Source organism: Alligator sinensis, unplaced genomic scaffold (assembly GCF_000455745.1).
Source record: "Alligator sinensis unplaced genomic scaffold, ASM45574v1 scaffold966_1, whole genome shotgun sequence".
Classification (NCBI taxonomy): Eukaryota; Metazoa; Chordata; order Crocodylia; family Alligatoridae; genus Alligator; species Alligator sinensis.
Window position 1 is genome coordinate 378,800 of NW_005842161.1, and position 22,014 is coordinate 400,813.

General features: G+C 40.5%; 1 protein-coding gene across 1 annotated transcript in view; it reads left to right on the plus strand.

The window, feature by feature from the left end:
* MRPS6 (mitochondrial ribosomal protein S6) overlaps positions 1 to 16,903 on the plus strand; it is a 62,343-nt gene extending 45,440 nt beyond the window's left edge. Inside the window, exons 4-5 of the mRNA XM_025206533.1 lie at positions 812 to 951; positions 16,249 to 16,903. Coding sequence (XP_025062318.1) covers positions 812 to 951; positions 16,249 to 16,426 — 318 coding nt within the window. The 3' untranslated portion in view covers positions 16,427 to 16,903. The remainder of the gene's footprint in view (positions 1 to 811; positions 952 to 16,248) is intronic.
* The last annotated feature ends 5,111 nt before the right edge of the window (positions 16,904 to 22,014 follow it).

The window sequence follows — 22,014 nt, forward strand, 5'->3', positions numbered from 1 at the left end:
ACTCTTTCCTGCCTATGCAGGGGGTTGGACTCGATGATCTATTGAGGTCCCTTCTGACCCTAGCATCTATGAATCTATAAGTATCAGCACTTGTTAGAAGTGGAATTCAGTTTGTCCTTCTTTAGTTCTTTGTATTGTAAATAAAACCAAAGAATTCAGTTCAAATTACAAACATACATAAAAGCTATGACATTATGTGGCATGAATTAAAATAATGAAGGGTCATAGGGGTTTTTACGTGCATAATGGAAATGATCAGGTAAGTATGCTTGTTGTTGATCAGTGCTACTTGCAATCAACCAAAATTGGTGGTGTTCCACTTGCACTCATCTCAGATAGTGTGTTGAGAACATCACAAATTATGAAAAATCATTGTATTGAGAAAATGTGTAATGAATCCAGGAACTCAATTCAAATGCAAGTTGATCTGCAGAAATGTGAATTGAGCTCTTCGCCTACGCATTGACTTCCTCCAGTTCAAAAAAGGTCACAAAAATACCAAACAAGACCTGCACTAATCAAGTTCATTGGCCATTCCTGTCTGCCCACCCATGCAGTGAAGTTGGTTCTAATTTGGCATCACTGAACTCAGTAGTAGTTTGTAGTTGTTTTTGGTGGTAAAAAAACAACCATACTACTTAAAAATGTATTTGACACCTTGCTAAAATATAACAAAGTGTATTTGTGTATGTTCTCTTTTGGCTTGTTGTGTTACTTATCTGCCTACTCTGATACTTAACCAGCTGTTAACTGACTTTCATTAATTTAGACACATACCTAGTTGTTATTGTACTTCATTTTTCTTTTAAAGCCTGAAACAGCTGCTACACTGAAGCGCACTGTAGAGGCTCTGATGGAGAGAGGAGCAGTTGTGAGGAATTTGGAAAACCTGGGAGAAAGATCATTGCCATATAAAATCACCAAGCACAGTCAACGTCACAGCAGAGGAGGGTATGGTATATTCAAGTGTCTTTAACATTCCTTTAAGAATGCTTTAGCATGTAAAGTTGACTGTTTTATTCTGTCATGTACCTGTTAGGTTAAGTATTTAGGTAATTGGTCACTCGGGTAAGTGTCCTGTAGCTATTAGCATAAAAATTGTGCAGTGCTATATCTTTATCTACTGCATGATTAGCTTTATTGTACATCATAAATCATGTATTACAAAATAATTTTGTTTCAAGGCTATGTTAATGAGCTGTATTCAGAGAGACCTCTTCTTGATATGGAACATTTTTCCATGTGGATGCTTGGATGCTCCTCACTTGGAGGGGGGAATATATATATTATATTAGCTAGTTTTTAGGGTGTTTGGTAGAAGTCTTGTCACATAACCAGGGTCAATTACTAATCGGCAAAACCAGTTCTCCCTTCTCTTCCCCCTCACAATGTCTGAACAAAGTTTTAGCTGCTGTTTGTGTCATGGCAAACATGGGTATTTTTCCTGATGACTTTTTTTTTTTTATTAATTATGACTATTGGTATAATCTGAGGAAAGTGTAGTAACAATTTGATTTGATAAACATTCATAAAAAAAATGATAGGCTGTATTCTTATATTGAATGTGAGTGTCCTTATATAGTGCCAATGAAAGCATACCGTAGAGCTTCATTCATTCTTTCATTGCTCAACTTTGGGTTTTGCTGCTCTTTGAGACCTGCCTCTGAAATGAATGCTGCCTCTCAGCAAGGATTTGTGAAATGTTGCTAGGCAACCAGTACTGCACTGTGGTTGTGTACAGTAATCAAAATCACAATTGGATACCCACTCTTCTTATTGCTTTTAACATACGTAAGTGTAATTTGATGGCCAGTCAACATGCAGACTAACCTTTGGCTAGGTTGCATATTAGCAGTTGTCATATGCTACCAAAGATGCACTTTTCACCTGCATGACCACTTCTAACTTCTCTCCCCAGGGCTGACTGACAGATTCACTCTCACATATAAAGACCTTTTTTATTCTCCTCTATGAAGTAGGAGAGGCGATCCCTATCAGTTTTAAAAATTCTTGTAACCTCCATGATGTGCATGTTACTAGCCAAAGCAGTAGTACTTGCCATTGCTTACCTCCATCTTTCCTTCTTGCTGCTTGGAATTATCACTCATTAACCCATTGCCCACTCCTTCAAATAGGTAGTTGCTCCAGCATGTGGCCCCATTAATTGGCCTCATCAGGGTGAGAGTCTGCCTTGTCTGTCAGTTGCTATGCATGTTTCTAGTGCCACGTGGAATTGCACACACACACAACATATTTTAAAGAACACGATTAAGATTGCAAAAACATGCACAAAAGTTTGTAATGCCAGAATTAAGGTTGCTTCTGCAATCTCACGTTGGTCCTTATGCACATGCATTATGATACAGCTTTTAATTTTGTGGCAGCATACTAATTTCCCACAAGAACCCTGCCTTTTTTTCTACCCAGAATGGATGATGCTCCCTTAATGAGCTGTTGTTTAATATCTTTTTTTTCCCCATTCATTGTGTAGCCTGTACTTCATTAACTGCCCACTATTCAAACCATATTCTGAAACAGAATTATTAATTTCCTCAAGGTTTTTCTGACATCACAGTAACATAATGCATCATTATCATAACTACTTTCACAACACTGTTATAGAATGAGAGGATAATATAATCCCTTACAGGTGAGGAGTGGATGCACATGAAAATTAATGTTGCTTACCATTAATTTTGGAAGCTCAATTTTAGATGCCTAAATATATGAAATGCTATATACTGTTAAGACTAATTTTTCAGTATGTTTGGAGCGCAGACTGGATGACACTGACTTCAGTAGCAGGTATGTGTGCCTAGCAGTTCTATAAATCAGACCTAAGTTTTCAAGCCAGGCACCAGGAAAACACAACAAGACAACAGGCAAATACTGTCTGTTAGAAGTTTGCTTTAAGCAACTTGACCGCTATCATCTATGAATTCTGTGGCAGACAGGGGGCATCCAGTTCTTCAGGGCATCATTCAATTTCTTAAAAATTAGATTGCATCTTTTTACTAAACATCTAACTTCTGCAACAAGTGAAGTGTCTTGCAGACCACTACTGTTGCACAAACGGCTAGTTTCGTGCCCCTGGAGGCTTGTCCAATCCACCTCTAGGAGAGAGTCACACACACAGGCTGGGTTCAATTTCAGATTTATTGTTTGCAAACAAGTTCGACAAGGGAGCTTAATTTACTCAAATCCGTGTCGACCCCAAACAGAGTCTGGGGTTCCTTTTTATAGCTAACATAAACAAAAGATTCTAACGTGTCGCGTAATTATTGGTAGCCCAAGTATTACGTCTTACAACATATGTCTAGCAGGTACATGTTCTATGATGGTTTACATACATGTCTCATTTACATCTTAAAACTCCTCCCTGGGGCCATCCTTAAGTCCATTTCGGTCATTCTTTGGTCAAGGTCTGAGTTCTTCACATCAGCACCTTTCCCTGTGCCTCTTCTCTTATCTCTCGTAAGGAGTTATTTGTTGCATCTGTTCCTGGCTATGTCTGCAGAAGTCTAGTGCTACTCGTAAATCTATCATTGGCCTACATACCTTAGCAGAAGCAAGTGTGATAATATGCAGAAGCAATTATGTAGTGAAACTAAACAGTTCTCAGCTGTGAAGCCTTTGTGTAGGGAGATGAGACATTTTTACCACACAGCTGCTACACAAACGTTATTGCAAAATCATAATGACTAGATTATAACATATTTTTACCACACTACCTTGTTTGCTACATAACCCTGGCTCATCCAAATTTCAAGTCTTTGCTGCAAGCATGGGAGCTTTTCAGAGAAAAGTCTTCATATTTTTTTAACATGAAACAAAACCTGTTTTAACCACAAAAAAAATCATCCTGAAGGCAAAACCCAGCACATAATATTAAATCAGGTTTGGCATCAGGGTCTTACAAGGGGAAAGCACTAGTCAGCCTTATTAAGCTGAACCGATAGTGCCATCTAAATCCTGGGAAAACTTATCTATTTAGGTCTTTTGTGTTTGTGGTTATTCTTTTGTACCAGATTGTATTGCATAACAGCACTTAGTTATGGTGTGTTATTGATGTACCATCAGATATGTGGTTGGGACCATAATTCATTCAGGTTGTTTTAGTATAATCTAGAAATAAAAAATAAAAATGCAATTGTTTATCTTGTAACAAATGCTGTTTTGTAAGGACTTGTGACGCACTTGTATGGGAAGTCTTTTTTTGTTTTTGTTTTGTTTTTAAATGTATAAAATATAAAAAGCAATAGTAGTTCCTCATAATATTACAGTGAGCCAACTCTACACCAGTAGTCTTACATTTGTTAAGAAAAACTACTAATCTTTCCTTTAAGAGGCAGTTTTAAATCTTGTTTATTCCCCCTTTTCCCTGTAACATCTCTCCTTCTGTCAGAGCTGTTTCTGAAATAACCAAATGGGCAGTAGGATTAGTTCAGGAGGTACTGTGACTAAGAGAAGAATCCTGAATATTTCAGTGTTATGTAGAGTGTTTTTGTCATGAGACTGTAGAACTCATTTTTAAACTTACAATTCCCTGTTAAGTTTCCAGGTGCTTGTATGTTCCTGTGGTGCACACTGAATCTGTTGCTATGCTTTAGACATCCCAAGTGTTAGGGTGATATTAGAATGGTAAAATATTCTTGGTGTGACCCAGGACTTAAGACACCATCTCACTGGTGATTCTAGTCCTAGTGAGCAACCACCTCTCATCCATTTTGAGGGGCATGACATCTCTGCTAACTGCAGCGCTCGTTTACATGGAAAAGCAACATCAATAAAGTATATAATGGATTTCTGCTTGCCTTTGTTATGGTAGGTGATGTATCTTTCTAGGTACATTTATGCTGTCTGTTTTTACTCTCCATTTGATCTTTCCCTCAATTCTGTTTCCTCGCATGGAAATGGGGAGAGCCAGAAGCATGTGATCCAGGTGGCTCTTCTAAGTCCCGGAGTAAAGTGCTCTGATGATCTACCTCCTCTAGTTTTGACACTACTTTCAGTTTTACCTCATGCTTTCTTCATCCAGCTAATGGCACTTTAAAATACAGTTGAAATCTTTACGTGCCATATATAACTTACAGAGTTTTTGACTAACAAATGTGACGCTGAGTCATGCACTGTAGCAGACATGATGAAGCAACCAGAGAACTTAGCCAGAATAATGTCTTGCCTTCACTGACTGGCAAAAAATCAAACCGGAAAATATATACTTCTACAGGTCAGCTTGTAGGACACTTGTCTTCATTATGTGGTTTTTCTACCTGAGTGTTATCATATTACCCTGTCATTCCTCACAAAAAAACTGCTGCTGCATGAGAAGCCAGTGAATATTAAAGGAATATCCAGGAAACCTTGTCAGGAAATGAGAATTTTACTGCTATCTAATTTTTACACACAACGGGGATGTCACACTCAAACTGGTCCGTGGACCTTGTTCCATGCTTTTGCAGGTGTCTGCAGGTCACAACCATTATGACTACAGTGGGTTTTGCCCATGCCCTTGTCTTGCTGTGACTCTGGCAGTTACAGCAAGAAGTCCCACAACCAGGGTCACTGCTGCGAAAGGAAGTGTTGGCACAGCAGGCAGCAGAAGGTTAATGTGGATTCCTGATGCTGCGGGGATAGTTGGCAGCACAGTCCCTACTGTACTGGCACTGGCCCCTGCCCCTTGCCAAATGCTGCTGATTCCCATGGCCACTGGCACTGACAATGGGGAGCAGTAAATTTGCCAGCAGCTGCAGTAGGTGCTATGTTGATGCCTCCTCCTGTTGCAGCATAAGGTTGAGATGGGGACATGAACCATGTGCTTGGGCAACTCCTGCTCTTGCTCCTTCATTTTTGGCCCTGTGAGAAGGAGGCAGGGAAGATGACCCACCTCCGCAGGCCATGTCCAGGTCACAGGCTGTGTACCTGACATTCCTGACATGGAGGATCTAGATCCACAATTATTATTGAAATTTATGGGAATTGGGCATTTAAATCCTCCAGAGTAGTGTTTCCCAACCTTTTACAGCCCAAAGCACATTTACATTAATAAAAGTGTTCCACCGCATACCTGTTAAGGCATTCCCCATCCTCATACCTATTGTAGCTCATTTTGTAGCTTGTTGCCACGGCAAAATTCTGCGGCATGCCTGGTCACTTCTTATGGCGCACTTTTGTGCTGTAGCATACTAGTTGGGAAACACTGCTCCGGAGGGTAGAACGCAGCCTAAGTATACACAGAAAGAAGTTTGTGTGTTGCGGGTATAGGAAGCTCCTTAATTAGTGCAAATTCATGACTTTTTCATCCTTTTAAATGTATTGCTATCCATATGTTTGATATATTTTAGAAAAACAACTATTGTAAACATTGTAACAGGGATAGTTTTCCTAGGAATTTGACGGTATGCACCTTTTGGATTTTGGTGTAGTTCTGATCTTTTACATTTAACTACTAGGAAGAAGATGGATAATAATCCATATTAATGTGCATGTTGGATTAAACATGTAAAACATTTCTGAAATGAGAAAATATCTTTTTAACCCAAAATTGTGATGTGTGAGATGCTGCTTTATTTTTTCTAGATCTAGTTTCTTAGGAAGAGCTATTGCTTGATGCAGAATTCCATGTTTAAGTAGAATTTATTTGATCATTTACTCTATCTGATTCTTTTGTCATAAGGAAATGTCAGTGAGGCCCAATACCAACCTACAAAATGAAATCCTGGTCTTATTGAAGTCAGAGGAAGCTTTACCATTGATTGAATGGGACCAAAATTTTGCAAGTAATCTACATAGACTTTCTGGTGTTTTTCCTCTTACTTTGATCATCATTTTTAGGCAAGTGATGCCTTTTTGTAATTAAAGAAATAAAAATCCTTGTTTTCTAATAACAATAACAAATCTGCCTTGGGCTGCTGAGAATTAGTTCCCAGGGAACATGTGTGATCTATAGGATGCTTTTAATGTAAGAAAAACTGTAAATTTCAGGTAACGCAAGTAGGTATGAATATAGGTGACATGTGAATTTAAAAAAATAGAGCTATTAAATCATTTTCCCACCCCTTCAATGCAAAAAGGAAGAGGTTACTAATTAAACCTTTACAATACTGCTTTGTGTGGCTCCATGATAAGGTTTGTAAATATTAACGTTTTTGGAAAAGGTTTTTAGAACCTTGGTAAAATATGCCATGTAATATCTTGCAACATCTTTATTACTATTTTTTTATAGGTAGATAAACTGCTGTACAAGGACTCTAATACTGTTTCCAGTGGGAGTCAGGTACCTAAGTGACTTAGCCAAAGTCACAGTATTAGAAGAATCACTGAAAGACTATAAACTAGGCTTCCTGACTTTATCCCCTGCTTTAGGCAATACTTGTTCATTAAGAACGAAGTCACTGTTAGTCTAACTTGTCCTTAGTTCTCATCTTAATGACCTGCGTTTAAGTAATGCAACTTAATACAGTAGTTATTTTCCTGTTTAATACAAAGTTATGCTCTCCTGAATATGGATGTGCTTGTTTTTGGAATCGGCAAACTTAAGCTGTTTTAGTAAGAGTGAATTAGGATTTGAATCCAGAAGATGGTAGACTTCAGATCCTGTAGGTGCTATTTAACATACTACACAATGATTGGATCTCCAAAACAACTTTCAAAGAACTTGCTCTGATTTAAAGCATGTGATAAATTATATGAGTCTGTCACAGATTTTTCCCAGCCTTGAGTCTCGGGTTATGTTGATGTTGCTTATGGATTGATGGCTTTTGGATGATTTTTCTTTAGGAGAGCAGATACTATACAGTATAGCCTGTCATGCCAGTTTGTTAGTTTGTGTAGGGCCCTGACATTTTACAGCTGAAGAAACCAGGTAAAACATTTTGCTGTGCTTGTTGTTTTCCTTTAAGGGGATCTACTATAATAGTCTCCCAAAAATAATTTTGAAAAAGCAGTTCAAAGGTTGCCGCAGTAATGTAATGAACTAGACTCTTTGCATAACCAGGGTTTAATAACCTAGAGAACCATGACCTAGGGATGGGAGCACAAAGAGTAGCAGCCAGGAATTCAAGCATTTTTTGAATACCACTTCTGACCCTGATCTCTGTGCCCAAGAGATTGGTTACTAATGATATTTTTGTGAAATGGCACTGAGTATTTTGAAATCAATTATCTCTGTCTAATAGAACAGATGGTGTGCATGAGTCCTAGTCAGTACTCAGATTTAGTATGGCAGTTTTTGAGAGCCATCATACTATCAGCCTGTGTGGCTTTTATTTTTTTCCCTCCAATTTATTTTGATTTCAGTAACTGTTAGTCCTCTCCACAGTCATTCAGGATTCATTTCTTTTATTTGAATTCCATCACAAACTGCATGCAATAGTTACTCATAACCAGGGATCCAGGTTTTCCATTTCCCATGGAAAAATGGAGTAAAAGATGGATTTCTCATCTTACTGGAGAAACCTGTGAATTTTGCAGTGGCAGATTTCCAGCCTGCAAGGGGGCTGGGAGGGAGCAGGAGGAGGGCAGTCAGGCAGGGGGTGCCATGTGCATGTGTATGCACATGGCTGCCAGGCAGCCTGGAGAGCAGCTCCTGCAGGTAAGGGGGCGGGGGGTTTGGAATTGAGGCCCCCATAGGGAGGGAGTTGGTGGGTTGGGGCTGCAATGCTCAGCTGCAGGGCCCAGGTGAAGAGTGGGATGCAGCCTCGGGCAGCTTGTCTGGGGACCAGGGAGAGGGGCAGGCTCCCTGGCATTGCGCACAATCCTGGGGGGGAGGGGCGGGCATGTGCCCCCCCCCCAACCTGGGAGTGGACTGCTCACTGCAGGCTCAGGTTCCTATCCTGCTTCCCTCCCCTGGGGCCTCACAGCCTGGCAGGCACAACCTGGTGCTGCAGGGCTGTGCAGGAAAGCTGCTTGCTGCTGTGAGCTCTGTGTTGTCCTGGTGATGCATCCCCTATGCACGCAGCAGCAGTGAGGGCGGTGGCACAGGGTTGTGCCCCTTGCTGCTGTTGCGCGCGTAGTGGATGCGTTGCCGGGGCAGCGTGGCGCTCACAGCTGCAAGCAGTTTTTCTGCATGGCCCTGCTGTGCACTGCAGCGCCGGGTCACGCCCACTGGGCTGCAGAGGCCCCACAGCAGGCAGCCTGCCTCTGCTCCCCACACAGATCTGGGGAGCATGGGTCCCCCCTGGAGTGTGCACAGTTGGGGAAGCTGCCCCCTTTCTTCCCCCACTCTGCCTGAACCTGCAGCAGGGAGAGAGCTGGGTTCTGCTTTGCTACAGACTCAGGTCTGTGGATCCATAGCCTGAGGACCCCCTCTGGCAGGGCTGGAGCGGGCTGTGGGTGGTGGGGCGAGGGGCACCAGCAGCGCTGTGGGTGAGGTGTGAGGGGCACGAGCAGGGCCACGAGGCTGTGGGGGACCTTTCATTTTAATCACAAATTTTGGGTTTTTTATCAGAGAATTCGTGATGATTTTTTTTTTTTTTTTTTTGGTCAGGGAAAACCAGGATCCCTGCTCGTAACTATCATATATGTTAGCTCTAACTACCTCATTGGTGGTTTTCGTCCTTCCCAAGTTTGATTTTAGAAAAGATGGCAAATGCTATTCGCCACCTGCAACTTAATCTCTGTTTTTTTGTTTTGTTTTGCTGTATATCCTAGGTACTCATCTACCTACTTGTTTTCTGAAATGGAAAATTAAGTTTTTTTTTCTTTTGTTCTTGCTGTTCTGGATTCTTGGAGCTATTTTTAATGTATGGGTGGAGAATTCCTCTATTACAACTGTACTTGCAACACTCAGATACTGCAGTGATGGGGGAAGGGTTTAAGAATCAGAACCCATGAGTAGCCATCAGGACCTAGGTTGTATATCTCAGTTCTGCTCTTAATTCATTGTGTGAGACTAGACAAGTGACAGGCTGAGATTCTCCTTAGGATGCAGCAAGAGTAACTGAGCTGGCCTTCAGGGAGTTCCTGTGTAGCAAGCTGCTCGACAACTCCTACTCCAATTTTTTGGAGTAGCTGGACTAGCTTCTGCACCCCTTTTATTCCTTTTCCTGCAGAGAAAAGACTATCGGGGCACCTAGACAGGATATTCTGTCCCTCTTTTTGCAGCTCTCCTCTGTGCAAGCCTGATGAGTAGGTGAGGTGCGCAGATTTTTCCTTTATGGCTTCCTTAGGTCCTTCCCTCATTGAATGGGAGAACCATAGAAGTGCCTTGTGCACTGGAAGATGGACACAAACAGGATTTGCTCCTTTTTATTTCTATGCTACACATTCCCAGTATGTAGACTTGGGGCAAGGACCATTTAACCAGTTGGAATGTTCCTAAAGTGATACGAACATTAAACACATTATTAGGTAAGTTTCAGGGAATGTTGTTCATGGGTGGTTGTTTTTTTTCCCCTGGGGATGAAGTATTTGAGGTCAGAAACCCTACTTAGACAACTTCTTCTTGTACAACCAGCTCATTACAGAGTACTACTTCCATCTGGTCAAGAGGTGTTAAATCCTCATTTGGTAAGTCATGCCATCTGGAAGTAATACTTTTTCTTTCATTTATAAAAGTAAAATCACAGCCGCCCATCCGATTTGCTTTGCTGCGTTCAAAATCCCCAGCGATAAAAATGCACAAATATAATACAACTGAGGGTTTGATCCTGCAAACGTGTACCAACATGCTTAGCTGCATGCAGGTAAATAGTCCCATTGGTTTCAACTCTTCAAACATTGGAAGCATTGAGGTCTAAATAGAAAAGTAAAAATAAATTGCATGTAAGAGCTTGTGCTTGCTCTCTTCATAACAGAGCAGTCAATACACAACCTGCCTTGTTTTTGTTGCTCATATTTGAAACAACATCAGTTGTTTGGAACTTAATTGGTGAAAAGAAGTTTTAACCCCTGCCTTTCATTACACTGCCAATAAATCTAGAATACTGCATACTTGTACTCTGTATATCACCAAATTGATAATTGCCTTCCAGTAAATGGGGCTTTCTTCATTGATCTATTGAGCCATTGCCTCTTATTTGTGGGAGGTAATTTCTGTGCAGTTCGGAAGGAGCAGCACAGTATGGCAGCATCACTTGAAGTGTGCATGTAATTGCCTCTGATGCTTACATCTTAATCAGATCCACTGGTAAAAGTGATGGACACTATTGAATTGTGGGTTTGATGAGACTGGCACCAGTATATTGACAGTAAGTGGTTTTTTTTTTTCCTTTTAAAACATTTTTGTATATAAACAGCATAGGTATGAAGCAAACAGAACCAGTGTAACCTTTCTCCCTGTAATCATTGTCTGCAGAGATACTGGTGCATGCATCTCAAATCCTATTCCTTTTGGTCTAACGAGACGTGAGCAGGCACGAGCCATTTCCTCTTAAATTTTCAAACCCCGTTATTAAGGGATTATTTTTATCAGCACTACTTTCTCTCTTTCGCTTTTTGCAACGCTACTATATTTCACTTGTTTTAATCCATAGTTCCAGTAGCTGGCATATTTCTAGTACCTGGCAATTGGCTAGTCTCATTAATCAACTGAACCTCATAGCTGGAAAAAGTGTTGTTTTTTTTTTCCTTTGCCTGGATACCAGCTCCACTTAAAGAGCAGAAGTAAAGACCCTGTTGTAACTAGGTTGATATTTGCATCTATTTTTCAAGTAGGTCCCTTTCTTTGCTGTGCTAGGGTAAGAATTTTGCTGGGGCTCTGACTAGTATCTGTGTAGTATTTTTGAAGAACTTTTTTCTTTTTTTAAGGATAAGAAATTTAAGAGCAAAAACAGATTAGTCCTCTCCAATGCAAAAGCAAGCAAGCAACCAACTTTTCTGACCATGAACTTGCAGTGGCATCTCACTGAGTTTGCAGACAGATACTTAGGTGCTAACATCTCAATAATGTTAATTTTAATGGGTAACAAAGATATAATTCAGGTGTTAAAATTGACTATTTCATTAATATAACAGAAATACCCAGCTTTTTGCTAAGCACTCCTGTTAGATTTTGTAACCTAACCTTTGTAGTTTAGAATTTGTTCCCACTCAACCCATTTGCATGTCAAACTTACTTTTGATTTAAAGCTTCCCCAGGAAACAGAAATATGAAAGGATGGTGGCTAGTTGAATGTGAAACCCTCTCCTTTATAACCTACAGACATTGTGGGCAACTATCTTGTGCATTAGTCAACCTCTTAGTTCTTTTCTCTTGGACCACTGTCACACTGAGTTCTGAGAACTGTTTTCAGGGGATTTAAATGCAAGCTTTGATCCAGTTACTTCTCATGAGTATCCTAATTTGAGGGAGAGATTTGAATACTTTTTAGACATGAAGATGGAAATCATTCTTGGCCTGGATATGCCAGAAATGAAAGTTCTTTCATTTGGCAAATGTATATAATATGCAAGGGCAGGCCCCTACCTTTTGATTTAGATGGCTTTGCTTATTTTTCAGTTAACTTATTGTTTTAGCACTTCCATTTCAGCTGATACAGGATCTGTTGCACCCTGTATTTCTATCACTCTTCTATTTCCAGTGGAGCAAAATTACAAAAATAACTGTGGTCTTGCAGTGAACCAGTGGAATTTTCCTGCACTTCTCCCCTGGTGACTTTGCTAACTCCTAGGGAGTTTGTTGGAGCCCTGTTTCTCAGCTGCACTTGCAGAGATGGTTTCCCTCCCACATTTCCATTTCCCCCTTTCCTCTCCATCCCCACACACCTACTTTTATGAGTTAGGGGTGTTTTGTTTTTCACTAGACAAACAGTAGCTGCAGCATGTGTGTGTCTGTTCGTGTAAATTGAGACAAACACAAGGTTGTTGTATACATTATTGAGCTGTAGCTTTAAAAAATGATATAATCACTACTGACTACATTCAGTTGTCTTTGCTGACAGAATTCCAGATCAGCTTATGAATTGCAGCAGGGGGGTTTGTTTTGTGTTGCTTTGCTTTGTTTGAGTGTAATTAAATTAATAGAAATTAAGATGTTTTTTGGTGCAGGCCCTCCTTTATTTATGTATGTACGTATGTATGTATTTTTTTTCTCAGATTAGAGTGATTACTGCCTCGTTTCCTTGAAGGAAGGATGGCTGATGTTTATAAATCATTGTCCCAATTTCTGCAGGTTTTGTCTTCAGACCAAATACCTATTCTGTGAAGTGACATAAAGAGATGCTGTAAGAGCTCATCCTCCCATCCCCCCACCTCTTCAGCTATCAAGTGTGCGTCAGTGGAAATTTCCACTGTTTGCTAATGGGAGAGAAAGCATAAAGTTGCAAACCTGTGTTTTGAGAGGAAATCTACTGCAGTTTTAGAGGCATGATGAAAAGCAGCACGGAATTTGCATGTAAATCCAGACTCAAATGGCATGCAGAAGTGGGGGCTGTAATGAATGAATATTGCTGCTGCCTGATGGTTTGGGGGCATGCAAACCTAGATGTTGCGTGATCAGTTGGAATTTACTGGGGTTTTTTTTCTTTTTCATTTTTATATGCAACTGTAGAAGGATTTCAGCCTCCCTCTGTGGGCAAGATTTAGATGATGTTGAGGTGTATTTATTTATCTGAAGTGTGGCAGTCAGTACTTTAATTAAAAGTATAACTTTTTTTTTTCCTCGGGCACATACTTGCTTCAGAGATTGTAAAATTGTTGTCTTGGCTTAAAACATATTTGCTTCCAGTTGTCAGGAGGTGACTTCTCTTCTCTTTAAAGACTTAAAAAGGACCAGTATATTTCAGGTGTTCGAAATCTGTTGGGCCCAATCCTGATCCTCATTGAAGTCTGTGAGAGTTTGCAATGAGGCACAAATAAAACATAATCCTGCAAATCCTTCTTAATGCAAGTAGTTTATTCCCATATGTAGTCCTGGTATAAGTTGTTACCTACCATTCCAGTGGCTTTACTGGAGCTATTATAGCTTACACTAGCTGGACCATCTGCTCCAGAAGGATTACTCACCAGTACTGACTGCAGGATTGGGTCCCTTAATGACCAGCATGGAGAAATTTGCCATTTGAGCCTAACATAAGGAAATTCAGTACTTTAATCTGGCTTTCCAGATAACACCATTTCTGCTCTACAAGAGTATGGTTATACATTAATTCAGAAACTGAGAATGGTTAAAAGATCTTTCTTCGCCTTTTTCTCTCTGTGTTAAAATATACTGCTTTGCAGCAGTCCTATGCATTCCTTTGGTCCCATGTCTACTTTTAAATAGCAGAGATGTTTTGTATTGGTGACCCTCTACACCACGTTGAATTTTGCTCTTTGTATATGGTGTTTTTGATGTTTACGAGTCTCTTAATACACATGTATTTAGTCCAGGAAAAACATTCTATACATAATGAACAACCTGGCAAATAAGGGGCACTTCCCCTTCCCTCTTTTTTTGCTGAGGCACCGTTTTCACTCCTTTTGACATGCAGTACGCATCATTGCATTTTGGAGGTTGGCTCTAACACGTGACTAATGTTTGCTATTAGACTAGATTACAATCTGGCCCTTCTGCGGAAAAAATCCTACACATTAAATATTCTTTTCAAATTGGGCTAACAGGTATGCTGGCCATCTGCTTTTCTGAAGTATGGAAGGTTCTAGGCATTATGTTTCTTTACAAAGAAAATGAGGGTTTTTCCCTTTCTGGCTGACATTTTTGCATTATATTGAAGCATTTTATAAGCCTCACTGGCCTATAACTGCCTTTTAACTTGATCCTTCCATCATCTTGTGCCTTGTACAACCCTTCCATCTTGTTGCATCTTTGCCTTCCAAATCATTTTCTATATTGTCTTCCCATTGCTGCCTTGGTCTACCTCAAGATTGATACCCTCTGCTTATACAGAAGTTTAAAAACAAATACTTCAACAGGAATTGATATGTTGCATCTTTTATGAATATTACAGTTGGAAATGAAAGTGGGTAGCTAGTCTACCAGCCTTTAATTGGAATTCAGAAGTAGAGCAGGTATTTCTTTTGTACCATATTGCACTTAGTCTTGGCAGAAAAAGTTGATGGATTAAAAGTCCTCTTAAATTACATTTTTATTCACAAAGTCATGTTATCTATAATGTCTTAGGGCAAAGATACCTATTTCTTAACTTCCTATGTGAGCAGGATGGCTGCAGTAGGGTCACTCAGTGGTTGCCACTATTGTAGGCGTCCCTTCCGAACACATTTGGTATATTAACGTTGTAGGATGGGGGAGTTGTACTAGGGTGTGGGAATTGACCATCCCACAATATTTAGTCATAGCCCTTCCTCCAGATGGGACTGCTGTATTGTTTGTAGAGCTGTTTTCCTTGAACAATGTCAGTGACAGAACTCCTTCCAAAATAAAAATGGGCTGGTGGAACCAGATACTATACACCAGGGTACTTGTGTTAATGAGTTATTGCAGAAGTGACCCAGGAGACCTGAACTATTTATTGATGGAGAGCAGGATTCTCCTGGCAATAGGTAAGCTCTTGTGTACCTGTCAAAGATAAAGTGGTGGATATCACAAAATACTTGCCTGATGCTGAGAATTTCAGACAATGCTGTCTGTGTCTGAAAATGCAAACTCTGTAGTCTTGCCAAGGTCAGCAATAGGTTGAACTGCTAAATGTGCGCCAGTTAGGGCTTCCTGTAGGCAGTTTCAACTGAATGTCCTCGGTGTTTCAGAATTAAGTCAGCAGTGAGTATTTTCCTACTGGGGCTAGCTCCTTGTTTGCTTTTCCTACTACGGTTTAAAAAAAAAATTCTGATGGAGGAAGGTTTGCCACTTACAATACATGGAGTGGTAACATTTACATCTGTTCCTGCATCCATACTCCATATGCAAAAGGACATGGTTCCCAGATAAATGTGTGCATGTCCATTAAAAACAAAAGCAGCATATTCCTTTTAATTATAGGATGAAAATATATAGGGTGTGTAAAAAGCAAAGAGCAAATAAAGACAGTAAGATCTCCTTGCTGTTGTACTAGTGCATAGTAAAGTAGCAGTAGCCTCTGAAAAGGAAAGGTGCATATTTGAAAGTGTGTTTGTGAAAGTCTGTATAAATTGAACTGCCCAAGTTAAAAACAAACAAACAAACAAAAACAAAAAAACCCAAAAAACATTGTCAAGCTTTTAAAGATTTTAAAGATCATTCCAAAACCAACATCTAAGAAATCCAGGGTAGATTATTGGGAGTTCCATTTTATAGCAGGCCAATGATATGAATGAAAAGTTTGTGTAGTCACATGTACTTTGGTTTATTGCATGTTTTGTTTTTCATTACAGGTACTTTTCGATAGACTTTGAAGGCCCACCTATGATTATTTCAACCATGATGGACCATTTAGGACGTGATATTGATATAATTAGACGTACTATTTTAAAGTATCAAGTAGAAAACACAGAAGAATGTGGTGGTATAGTCCCGGTCAGCTATGAAGATAAATTGTACAAGAAAACATGAATGTACAGAATACCATGTTTGAAACTTTTTAATCTTTATCCTGTTTTTTGGTAAAATTGTTATAACTTACATCCATGTACAGTAATCCATTCTAGTCATGTGGCATTTATAGAACGAGATGCATTTGAAGTTACTGTAACCTAGCTTCCTTTTTGTTGAAAATGGAATAATCTCTATTTCACTATTCTGAAAACCAATTTTATTTCCTCTTAAAAGCATTACACCTAATTATGTTTTTTCTCTGATCAAAATATAAAAAATCATGTCTTTCCAAAAGAAACTCCTAAATCCAGACTCAAATGGCATGTAGAAGTGGGGGCTGTAATGAATGAATATTGGATTTAGGAGTTATATATTTACATAATAGATTTAAAAGTTCTATTCTGCAATGTAAAAATGACCTGTTTTGCTTTGCTATTTGAAGAAGAAAATAAAAGTGATTATAAATAAACTTGACTCATTTTAAGACTATGTAAAAGTTGCAGGGACATTTTACTTTTGTTATAGTGCCATGAAGTATGCTAACATCTTGTTCTGAATGTAATCACAAGGGTCCAGTTTAAATGTCATTAAAAACTCATATAAGGGAGCTCAAATGCTCTTAGTTGGCAGTTTACAGAATGACAGGACTACTGCATGAAAAGAAAGATGCAAGATGCGTGGTCTTACCTTACATTGAAGCTACTTAACCTATTACAGTTAGAAGCATGTCAAGTAAAATATCTTTTGGATTGTGTTCTTCTATTAATGAAGGAAACAGCAGTGGGCACTATAGCTCTTCCTACTATAAAATAAGTAGGAAAAGACAGAGTTTAAGGGGCCTTGAAGATACCTACACTTTCTCCTGATGTTGTCCTGATCCATTTAATTTGATGTCTGTTTGTACCCTTATGTGCCTTACTTAACAGGTCAGCAAAGTCCCATAGAGTCTATGGGACTTCACACTTAGTATCGTAGATGGGGCAGGTGTTGCATCCTGGAGCATTTTGAGCACCTGGTGGTTTCTTGCACAACCTCCAATGTATGTCAGAAGTGGTAAATGGAAGCTAGTACTTTCCTGCAGCTGGCTTAATAGGGGCTTTGCCCTTTATAAGCTGGGGCTTAAGGGCTTTGCTTTAAATTTGAGCTTTTTTTTGCAGCTCACTTTTAAAGCAGGAGTTGTGGTGGGTAGGGCTGAACTGCAAACTACAGTTTCTTAAAGGTTATTTATTAGCCTGTTACCCAGAATATCACATCATGTTTTATCTTTCCATGCTGTCTATTTCTGTCTGCTTTTGTGATGTATATATGACTGAGGAAATTGGAAAGGGCAAGATATTTGTGATTCTGTTAATGGAGGGTGTTCCCATTGCCACACTCTGAAGGCTGGGAAAGCTACAGAAAAAACACACCAGCTCCTTAAATGCTAAGGTAATAGGTACCTTAGAGATTTTAGGGACAGGGAGGGGAGAGAAGAAAGTGGAATCGAGTATCTCATTGTTCCATAGTTACCTCTTTGCTGATTAAGGAAGATAATGGCTTTGCCAGGGTGAAGCATGTTCAGTGGTAGCAATGAGGAATGGGCTTATGTGGAGTTCTCCAGCTTCTCCATATCTTGTTCCGGCCAAACAGGTATGTAGGGACTCTGGGGGAAGCTACCAGCACCCTCCCTCCTTTCCTTGAGCAATCATGTTTGCACAGAGAAGTACTGGAAATTACTGGTGCACCTCGATCTATGTCTAACTCACCAGTCTTGTGTCTACACTCCGAACATTGTGTCAGTGTGCTGGATGTGAATCAAACCTAAGACTGATCCCCCAACTTGAAGTTTAGCCTTTTGCAAATTGTAATGGCTGTGGGAAAATGCAAATGTTTTTCTTTAGTTATCCCTGTAATCTTGTGTAAATAATGCCGCCTTACATATTTTTCTTCAATATACAAGAGATGCCTAGCCCAAACAGAAGCTGAAAAATGAAACAAAAATCAACCAATGCATTTGTGATCTTGGACCGAGTCATCTGACCCACATTAGGAGGGCTAAGGATTCATGCAAGAAAGGACTATAATCAAGACAGGAAACTATAACTAATCTTAGGCTGGGAAAGCAATTTTCATGAAACACCAGGCCTAAAATCTAAGGCTTTGTTTATTATTTAAGGTACAGGCTGAGGGGGAGAAGTAGGTTTGTCACAATAGGTCAAACTGCACAAAGTGGGACCTGGGGACTTTCCTTCTGAGATTGACTTTGGCCATACTCAAATCATCAGTCATGGCTGGCCAGCACTCCTTGCATGCATCGAGATGATGTTGAGTGTGAAGTTCCCAGTTGGCGCATGTCAGAGCTACTGCTTGGCACTCTTTTTTTTTAAGCCTTAGCAAGAGACTGTGATTTAGTGGACTGGAGCTACCTTTTCAACACACGAAGTTTCCTTCTAAGCTAGGTTTATGTTATACTGTCAGGGCAGTGGGGAAATACTTGTAATGTTGCTGGCAGGGTTTTCCTTTTTTTGTGGTTAGAGGACTGCAAATGGGCTATCGATTGGCAATTAAAAAAAACACAACTAAATTTGCTTCAGAATAAATGCATGTACCAGAATAATCTGTAACTGGACACGCTAATGCACTTCAGATTGTTCTGGGGTCCTGAATCCTATCGTATATAAATCAATGGATGTGAACCTTAGAGAGTCATGTTAATGACTTCCCTGGTCATCATTGCATTCTGCTTGGACCATGCTCCTATCAGTGAGTATAGGAGGTGGATCAGGGCTCTTAACCACAGGGATGGCTGGGTTCTCATCCTGGTTGGGTTTTAGAGGAGTGAGGTGCTAAAATGCTTGGATTAGGTCCAGCTCTAGGCCCTTGGAGAACTTTCAGGTCATACGGGTACGTGCCTATTAGGGACCTCTAGAGTCAAGAAGCTACTGAGCAGTTTCTGGGATTGCAGTTTTGCCTTGTGTGTTTAGATCCTACCCAAGTCCCACTTTAGGCACAAAGTCCTTTTTTTGAATGTGGCCCATAGTGACTTACTGTGAAGGGGAAGAAGCCAAATGGATAGGGGCTGAGGTTTCAATAATACCCTTGCTAAAATTTGCCCCTTCTAAAGCCAACTCCAACTCCTGATTCAGCAAGGCAGAAGCACAGCTTCTCAGTAGTTACTTGCTGATGGATTCTTCCATAATTTTGGTTAAGTTTAAAAGAATTCATTGGCCATGTTCAGACATTACATTTGTCGTGCTATATATGCCCTTGCTGTGCAAAGAAAAATGCTAGGGTTCAGACCTTCTCTTGCCACCTCCTTCCCCAGTGCTGTAGCAATGAAGTTTGGCTCCTGGGGCAAAGCGCAGTGGCAGCTCGCCCTCGCCATGTGCACAGATCTGGGGGGCACATGCCCCCCCCAATGCTTGCCTGGGAGTGCATGCAGCGGTGGGAGCTTCCCTCCCTGCACCCCCCCCAAACGAGCTGCTCATGGCTCTGTCCTGCACCCTGCCCTGACTGGGCAGCGCCTATTGGTGCCCCTTCACTTTGGTGCCCTGGGGCAGTCCCCTGTTCACCTTCCTCCTTTCTTCGCTGCTATGGCACTGGCCTCTCCATTGGATGCGTTTGTGGTGACTTTGTAGAACTCCAGTGGGGGGGGGGAGGGCAGTTCTATGTCTGTATTCTTTGTTAGTCTACATTTTTGTAGCACTTCAAAGTGCTGTGATACTTGTAGTGCTATAAACACGTGTGTGAACACAGCCATTGGCTCGATAACATCACCATTATTCCATCTGAGGAAGACTAGAGTGGCATCCTTTGAAAGCCTTTCCTTGCATTCCCTTAAATTGGTAGAAGGGTCACGGTTGAACAACATGCAGCAATGCTTGTCCCATCTGGGCTGAATGCTTTGCTTCAGCCTTCTTCCTAGAGTCTGGCAACTCAAGGAATTATCTTTTCAAGGGTTATGACTATATATAATTCATGATTACAATATGATCACCCTGTTGACCACTGGGATTTGGAAAAATGCTTGTGGTCTACCAGTTCTACTTAACTGCATTGTGAAAATAGTTGAGGAAGAAGACTTCTGTTGAATATTTTTAAATCCAAAGGTTTGAAATGCCCAGTTCCTACATGTTGGCATTTTTGAAGTGGCAGTCATTCTAGTATGTTACCGGCCTGCAGAAACTTTGTGCCTTTTTCAAGGAAAATTTGCTAGATACTCTCTTGCTTCCATTGAAACCAATGGAAGTTTATCCTAAATGGCTTTGCTAAAATTATTTGTATTGTGGACAATTTCATGAAGGCAATTGCATGAAGATGGGAATTAACAAGTTCAACAAGATACCTCAGGCCTGCAAATGTATGCCTATGCTTAATTTTACTTGCATTGATTTCTTCCAGAATCTGTGGAAACAGGGACATTTGATGTAGCTTAGACCATTGATTTCACTTGACATGCTTGCCTGCATAAAGTCCAACTGTTTCTAGGGTCTACAACTTAGTTGTTGTCATCCTGACTAAGAAATCAGCATTTGCCACAGAATTTTTGCTAGATGATTTTTAACCAAACATTATAAATAGTACATTTTTTTTCAAAATCCTGGAAATTCTAAAATGTTACCAGTATCCCTCAGAAATTTTACTTTAGGTACCAGCGTCTCCTTCAACCTTTGGAGTAGGAAAATTTGAAAAGTTTCACACCATTTTTAACATTTGTTACGCATCAGCTCTGTCTTCCAAAGGGAGGCCTAGCACCCAGCTTGCTGGACTTACAACGGACTTTTTCTATTTCTCCATAGACATACCTCATCTAACCAAAACTACGCAGAAGAAAAGTTTACTAGGCATCTCGGGCCATACATTCTGGTCCCACTATGGGAGACCTATTTAAACTTGATTGACTAAAACTCGGTTGCCGGGTTAGGGAATGCTGAGGCAAAGAAACCAAGTGAGAGTGGGTATGGGCAACATTTGAACAATGGTCAAGGGTTCATCACAGCGTCCAGCCCGTTGGAGCCCTGACCACAAATACTGTCATACTTTTCCCAGGATGACTGATGGAAGTCCTCCCCACAAAGTTTATGAACACCCCAAGTAATCCCCTTAAGTCTGTTAAAAGGCTACGGTAAATCTGAGGGTCATGATAAACTGAGGTTTATTCACAACAGGTAAAATAGAAAACACTGATGCTGGCATCACAGTGCAAGCATAGCTAGGCCATCTAAGAAGATCCCTTCCAGTATATTCATGATAATTTCAAGCTGGCTCCTAGGTGTCTGGTTACTCCTTAATGTCTTGGACGGCAAGAGGCGACTCGAGTTGCGTTAGAAATTGGTCGTACGTTAGGGTGGGCTGGTGAATGTAGAGGCAGACACAACTTATCGGCTGCAAAAAACTTTACTCACGCCGCTTGCAATCACGACGCAGGTGGTCCGGTTGTCTGAACAACCACACGAGTTGTTCCAGCTGGCGGGGCCCAAGCCAGTTAATCCGTCCGCAATTCGAAGCCGGCAGGAAAAGTGTACGTCTGGGATTGCGCTCGGCGACGGGAAGAAAGATCGATAGGTGATCAGTCTATCGATCGGCAGCCGGAAGTCAGATAACTTCAGAGGCACTCTGCAGCGTGC